Raw genomic sequence first — 8,099 nt, 5'->3', positions numbered from 1 at the left:
TACATAAAAAGGTGTTGTAGAACTTGGAATTTTTGTGATGATACAACTTTGCTGACATTTTGGAGAGTTGCTTGAATTTCAGATACTAGTGGAGTTGTGGTGGAACTTTTGGTGGTATTAATAAGTTTTTTAATTGATTATCATTCTTGATATTACACACTGAAAGGCTCAAGGAATAATGCAGTGTAAAATTTCAATGCTTGTTCAACAGTTGGCACAGGCAAGGAGTGAATAAGGGGCATATATGTAAAAATTCCATATTTTTTATGCAAAAGTTGGCACTATGAACAAATTATGGGTTAAAAAGAATCTGCAAAGCACAACTGGAACTGTCTCAATTTTATACAAGGCCATCTCAAAGAACAAATCACCTATTTAAAAAAAAATTATCAGAAACAAAATTGTTTACATAAAACATCTCACTGACTGATGCAGTTTTCAAAATTTGAGGAATCCCAATGGTGAAGTGTTAGCACAGTCATAGCTTCCGCCATCCAATCAAGATTTCATTTAGATCTTTCTCAGTGATTGCATAAAAAGTTAAAATCCTCAACAACCCTCTCATGGTATATGTTTTACAGGATATCAAGGCATATTGAAATGTACAGAAAACGTAGTCTCTTCGCTTTGAGGAAATTCATCAGCTTCTCTTACTCAAGCTATTATGTCTGCTTGTGCTCTTCTTTCTTCAATCCTTCAATGGTCTCAGGGTCCAAAAAACTTGGCTGGTTGGTGGAGGACAAGAGCCTAGCCCACATCCTGTCAGTTATTATAACCTTGTTTTGCTTCTCGGTAATTCGCTGCAAAAGAAGGCCGAGATATAAATCAGAGGTAAGAAAACCATCAGGTATATTGGAATTTCACAAAGCACATATATGCTTCAATTACCCAGACATCACCAATGGCATGTGAAATTTGTATCCTACTACTTAAAAGTGCCAAATTACCTTACTCTCTAGGAAGACAATTGTACAATCAATATATATTATTATATTAAATTATCACAAAAAATGTAGAAGGCATTCAGACGAGTATACTTTAACATATAATTAATGAGGACAGTAAGGGGTGCATTCTAGAACTTATACCAAAAAAAATACGTACTCCTTAGTATTTTTATAATGAAAATGTACCGTAATTAGGTGCAACAACAACAATGCTTTGATCAAAACATTAACAGATAAATGGCAATACCTGGAACGGTATGTAGGCATGTCGACTGTTAACTGGCCCAACAGTGAACCCTGTGAACCCTGCCATTGCACCATGAACTGCACTCTGTGCAAGTAGTGTACAGTAAACATTATCTGAAGCATTTGCAGGAACTGCACGGATCATATACGTGGGATCTGCCAAAGAGAGCATAACAGTCAAATGAAAGAGTCAGTATAGCAATCAGGCAGAGTTCTGGCCCTTCTAGGGGAGGTAAGGGTTCAGAGAGGATTTGAGAACAAACCAATGTATTTGAGATTTATCACCCAATCGATCTGCTTGAAATGATCCTACAATAACAACAACAAAAAAAAATTATAATTCCTTACATAGAAAAATTTTGATTGTGACACAAAGAATCAGACCAAAGTTTGTGGTCAACAGCGAAGATAAAGAAAACAAAATTGAGAACAAGCAAGCCTAGGCTATATGGGAATGATAACAGACCCATGTCTTAAAAGAAAATCCTCTAGCCTTCTGGACATATATTCTCAATGCAGGTAACATATGAAAAAGTCATTTCAAAAATTTGAATCTTCATAATTGCAAATAAATCATTATGACGCGCAAAAAGTAGCTAATAACATGATTGCAAGACCAAGACAAATCAGCGAGCTATGAGATAATGTAGCCTATAATCACGCACCTATACATCCCAAAGAGTTAAGATACTATAATCAACAATGCCAACCTTTATTTTCTGTGATATCCAGAATCCAACATCTTGGTACAGCTTGTTCCCTGAGGCATCCTTTGCATCCGTATTAGGCATGCATTCTGAAAGAAGATTCTGTCCTGCACCCTCAGCTATGACAATGACCATATGCCCATTTTCTTTGAGCCTTTTCTCCATATATTCAAAGAGTCCACCAGGTCCTTCAAGATAAAATGGTGATTCTGGGATCAAGCAACAGTCCACATCTCGGCTGGCAAGAGTTGCATACAGAGCTATAAATCCTGCACAAGTTGATCAAATCCGTGTTTAATTGTAGAGTAACAGAATAATTGAGTAAAAGAACTGCCCAACAATCTAAAATTAGTTACTGACATAACAGTCACACTATCGTCATTATGTCAATACTCGTTCCTATCCACCAGCAGCATATAAGAATATAGATACAGCCTTGCTTGGTACTTTTTATGGAAGAAAATCTAGAGGCAACCAATATACTTATGTAGATTCTGCACAATAGTTAGTCACGACTTAAGAAAGTCAACATCCACCCCTTCTAAAAATACTAACCAAGCTATTAACTACTCGTATTTGAATTGGTAAAAAGACGAAAATATGAACAGGGGTAGGTTCCAAGCTTTCCAAAGTTACCAAGATGCATAAATATTTATTTGAAACTTAATTGAAATTTGGGGAGGTGAATATCTTAAACATAGCATTTACATTATATATACTCTTAACTCTTTTAAAGGTCTCTCATGACCTTGATCTAAATCTTCTAATTGAAGAAGGCCTGGGCAATTCTTATCAGCCCACCCAACAATAAAGTAAATCAACATAAACTAGTGAAATATAAAATGTTCATTTGTCATTAGTCAGTAAGATAGGGAAGCCAGAAATTTACCACAATCACGCCCCATTAGCTTAACAACACCCACACCATGTTCCGCACTCATAGCTTCCACATGTGCTGCATCAATTGCTCTTTGCGCCTCCTCCACAGCAGTGTCAAAACCAAAGGACTTGTCTATAACCTGAAATGATGAATGAAAGTCAGCAACTCTCGCAGCTGAATCTAAAATTTTAAATAGAAAACACACTTCCAAGCACACAACAAAAGAATGAAATATGTAAATACCGGAATATCATTGTCTATGGTCTTGGGAATCCCAATAACAGAAACTTTTAGTCCTCGTCTTCTGACTTCCTGAAAGATTTGATCAGAAGAGCTAAGAGCAATGAGAGTTGCTGTCCATAAGTCTGTGAGCTTTAAAAAGCAGATATTGACAAATTGCTATACCTCATAAATCACAGATGCCCCTCTTTGAGTACCATCACCTCCAATTATGTATACCTGTAACAGAGAAGTAACAAATCTCATATCATTAAAGGTACGAAACATGCTACATTGTGAAGTATGTACTAGTGTGTACCTGATTAATCCCTCGATCCTCTATGCTGTCAACTATCTTTATGGTATCATGGCCTCCTCGTGAAGTACCAAGGACTGTTCCACCACGTTTGTGGATGTCGTTTACAGATTTGGGAGTTAATGATACAGTATTTCGAGCATAGAAACCTCTATAGCCTCCCTGCATGCATCAAAAAACACTCATGTAAGACAAAAGTCCAATTCGCGATCAAATATGACTCTGAACTTGCGTGCATCAGAAATTGTTAGAACTAATTAATGAAAAAATCCTAAGACATTCTCAGAAACAGAAAACATACAGTGAACATTGAATTAGATATATTATTGCATATTTAAACAGAACCTCATTTCTCAGAAAGGGCTAGGAACTATTTTTAGTGGAATCGCAGCACTTTTATTAAAGGGAGATGAAAAATTATAAAACATGAGGACTTACCTCAATACCAAGTACTCTAGTGATGCCATACATATGGTATAAACCACATACTAATTCTCGGACAACTGTGTTCAAACCAGGACATAGACCACCACATGTCACAATGCAAGCTTGCACTTCATCAGCTTCAAAATACACCTGTGACACAACAAAGTTCAAAATACATAATTAGAAAACAACACCAATAAAGAACAGATTATATAAAACAAAATATAAACCAGGAGAACAGGAAATGTTCATTACCCTCTGCTGAGGTCCAGCACGCCTAAAATGTATCCCTCTTGGACTATCTTCATGAACAACAATCTAAAAAAAAAAAAAAAAAAACCATCAAAATTCAGAAACACGGATCATTTCAGACATGATTCAACTATATCAGAATGTATTAGGAATTATTTTATTCCAAATTACATTTATAATATTTAGGGAGACTAAAATTTCATCAGATTAAGTTCGAATTTCCTTTCCTATTTTTCAACAATTTCTACAAAATAGGTTTGGCAGATGTCAATTCTCAAATTATTTGGAATTTAATATTTTCAAAAAAAAAAAAAAACAGCCATCTAAATCAAATGTACATTAGACTACAAAGATAAGTTTCTCACAATCCAATAAAAAATATATAAGAATAATATGCATTCTTCAAATTCAACAACATAAATGGTACTAATCATTCACTACATTATACAATTCAAGCAACAAAAAGAGGGTATAATCCATTACCGTCTGAGCGACTGTATCTTCTTCATTTACGAAATGCCGCCTATAAACAAGAAAAATTAAAATTTAGCAAATTACCAAAAACCATAGCATGTTCAAAAATCACATTTACAAAATGAAATAAACAAGTTATGCTTAGAAAACTTTACTTGACAACAGAATATGAGGGATTGTCTTGCAACGGATTATGATAGGTCTGCAAAACCCAACCATCAAATTGTCACAAAATCAACAAAAACCAAATAATACGTACTAGTATATTGCACTCACTAAAATAAATTGCTCCCTCCTTTTGATTTTTGTAGCGAAAACATACTACTACTCCATAACAACCACTAAAGAATTCCAAAATAATAATACACACTTAAGTTTTCATAGCAAAATTATACAGAGTTCATTAACTACCCAAAACAATAATAAACTCGGCGAATTTAATTTCTATAATAATTGTAGCTTATATAATTTTTTTCACAAAACAAATGTATGCATATTTGATCAAATATTACCAATAATATTAGCTATGTAACAATATGCTAAATTGATAAATTGAAAATACTTAAAATTATTCCAACAAAATTGTCCAATATCATCCTTTTTCTTGAAAACGACATACAACAAAAATTAAACCTAGTATAACATTAAATGTCCATAATTCATAATACAACTTTTTGCATTGACTTTTTAGTAATAATGGATTGGACCCATTTGCAAAATATCCGGACCCCCATATTTAGCAAAAACAAATTACGGAGTATTATTTTTATTTTTATTTTTTTGAAACAAATTACGGAGTATTATTTATTAACAAAAATTAAACAAAAAATATGCAATGAGTTAATAATAATAATTATTAATAATTAAAATTAAAATTAAATAAATAAATAAAAAGAAAGAGAAGGTAATTACAGGGAGATTAGAGAGGTAATCACACAAATGAGGAACATCTTCAAGAACAAACCCACACTGTCCTTGAACAATCTTGGGCATGAGATGTGTCGAAGAATCACAGCCGTCGAAACTAATCACGCCATTGTTGGAAGATCCAACGGTGGGATTTGAGGGTGCACCGGAAGTATTGGAGGATTCCATAGCATAGAAAAACCCAAGAAATTGGAAGTGTGATTGTGATTGGGATTTGATCTAGTACAGTAAGGTGCAGAGTAAGGGAAGATCAGACGGTGGAGAAGGTGGACAGGTGGCGGGTGGTGGTGAGGAGAGAGAAAGCGGTGTGCCGGAGAAATGAGAAGGGTGGAGAAAAGGAAGAGTGATGTATGTGAAGTTTGGTAGTAGAAGAAGAAGAGGAAGAAGAAGTAAGAGAGAAGAAAGGGGAGGAATAAAGGTGACTCAAATAAACCAGGGGAGCACAAACGGTTTTGGTCTTTTTGACACTTGGTTTTTCATTTTTTTTATTTTTTTTTCATTTGGATTATTTGATGGGGTGTTTGGTTCGCGGATTATAGGCATGAGGTATGAGTTTAGAATAATAAAAACTCATACTATATGTTTGGTTGTCAAAAATATGATTTTTAAACCCATACCTCAAACCCATAAGGTATGGGGTTTAGAAACCTTGGGGGGTGGGTTTGGCTCATTCCATTCCCTTAGGTATCAAATACATGAAATTAAGGGGATGATATTTCATTCCAGAATTTAACCAAACACATGGTATTAAATATCAAGTTCCAACCCAATACCACCTTAACCTTATTCCTGATTCCAAACCTATACCACTCTACGAACCAAACGCCTCCTAACAAGAATAAATAAACATGGGGTGGGATCATGTCTCATGGGATGAGTTATCCAGTACGGACTATGGTGTACATAAAAACCAACCCGGCACAGCGGCATCTTTTCCAGTTAAGTTAGTCTAGCACTCGAGTGTATAGAGATAGATTAGGATGTCTCCCAAATTCCTAATAAATGTAGGGTATGTTCTTATACATTGAGAGGGCGTTTGGTATAAATTTAGTAAACGGAAGGGAAAGGATTTATATAAGTAAGGGAAAGGGTAATGATACACGTTACATTTGATATATGTTTGGTATCTTTATAAAATGGAAACAAATTGAGCAGTTTATGATTGAGGAGGGAAACACATTTTGTTTCCACTAGTTGGATAAGGGTAACAATTTGGGGGATTTTGTTACCCTTTGGAAACGGTATTTGTTACTTATAGCTCATACCAAACTAATAGAAACGGAAACACTTATTTGTTTACGTTTCCTATGTTACAAATTTTAATATCAAACACCCTCTGAAATTCAGCTCAATTCAGTTCAGCTCCTAATTTTCTTCTCTTATAAAATATTCATTTCAGTTCAGTTCAGTTAATTAGAACAGGCCCGTAGTTTTGAGTTGTCAAAGTCATAAAGTGAGTTCCCTAAATGTTTTACTAAAATTATTTGATTAACTTACTTAAAATTGGATAAAAGTACACAAAGGGTTTAGGGTCTTTTCTCTTCAACTTAATTTCAGTTCAGTTTAGTTTCTAATTTTTCTTCTCGATCTCTTAAACAATTCAGTTTAGCTCATGTCAGTAAATTAGAACAGCCCCTTAATTTTGGGTTTTGACTTTGTGAGGAGAAACTTTATCAAGGAATTGTTTTTATCTTCATTCGTTTACACTATGTTTGGATAATAATAGTGAAGGAAAAGGGAGGGAAAAGAAAAGGAGGGAATGGAAAAGAAGGTGAGGGGAGAGAAGATGAATCATAATTTTCCTTCCAAATCTTTCTAACAATGAAGGGATTTGGTTTATAAAAGGCAAGTAAAATGAATCCTTTCAATTCTCTCATCTTCCCTCCTTGCCCTTAGGTATACAAACAAAGGATGATGCATCTCTTCTTTTCTTTTCTCTTCTCTTCCTTTCCCTCCATTTCCCTCCATATAAACATAGTGTTATGGTTTTTTTTTTTCACCTTAAAAATATAATGTACAGTGATTATAATTTAAACTAAGCAAGAATAAGTTTAATTTTGTAAAAATTATTAACTTCAATGTATAAATACAATAGCAACTAGTGAAAACAAATTAATTTTAGTAAAAATAATTTAATTTAACAAAATATCATGTGAGGAAAACATTGTATCAAAATAAGATATCATTTAAGAAAATGAAATTGATAGGAGATGACAAAAACGATGAAGATAATTGTATTTGAGTTAGACAATGACAAAAGTTTGGCCTCTTCCTCTAAATGTGAGGATGGAATTAGGGTGTAGTTTATCCTTGTTATTATTTACATATTGCCAGAATAATTTTAAGTCAAATTTGCTTTGATAGAATTGAGCCTCACATTTGTCACATAGACAAAATATACGGTCATTAACTGCATGGGAGCACGTCGCACGCGTTCATAACTAAATTAATGTGCAATTGCGTATGCTAGATTCCCCTTTAAACTCTTCATAAAATGCAAAATTAAAAGGTACGTTCTATGTCAAACAATGAACCTCATGTATATAAGATCACACTTATCATTCCACAATAGTGAGAGCCCTAAGAGGTATACTTCTCTTTGTATGTTTTTCTTTTTCAACCATATATCATGCTTAAAGTTGCAACCTGATGCAACACCTGAATTACACTTGTTGATAATATATTAGAGATGGATAATTGTGCAA

At 34.0% G+C, this 8,099-nt stretch overlaps 1 protein-coding gene across 1 annotated transcript; it reads right to left on the bottom strand.

The window, feature by feature from the left end:
* Nucleotides 1-260: 260 nt before the first annotated feature.
* LOC110715485 (ATP-dependent 6-phosphofructokinase 3-like) lies at nt 261-6,182 on the bottom strand. The gene is made up of 13 exons (XM_021894066.1): nt 5,380-6,182; nt 4,623-4,669; nt 4,477-4,516; nt 3,997-4,059; nt 3,754-3,891; nt 3,319-3,477; nt 3,186-3,239; nt 3,024-3,092; nt 2,790-2,919; nt 1,904-2,169; nt 1,457-1,502; nt 1,195-1,349; nt 261-800 (listed from the first exon to the last, which is right to left on the bottom strand). The coding sequence occupies exons 1-13, from the start codon at nt 5,560-5,562 to the stop codon at nt 663-665; spliced, it is 1,488 nt and encodes a 495-aa protein (XP_021749758.1). The 5' UTR covers nt 5,563-6,182; the 3' UTR covers nt 261-662.
* Nucleotides 6,183-8,099: the final 1,917 nt, after the last annotated feature.

This window comes from Chenopodium quinoa, unplaced genomic scaffold, assembly GCF_001683475.1.
Source record: "Chenopodium quinoa cultivar QQ74 unplaced genomic scaffold, ASM168347v1, whole genome shotgun sequence".
Lineage (NCBI taxonomy): Eukaryota > Viridiplantae > Streptophyta > Magnoliopsida > Caryophyllales > Amaranthaceae > Chenopodium > Chenopodium quinoa.
The sequence above is the reverse complement of the archived record's forward strand: the minus strand, read 5'-3'. Positions and strand labels throughout refer to the sequence as shown.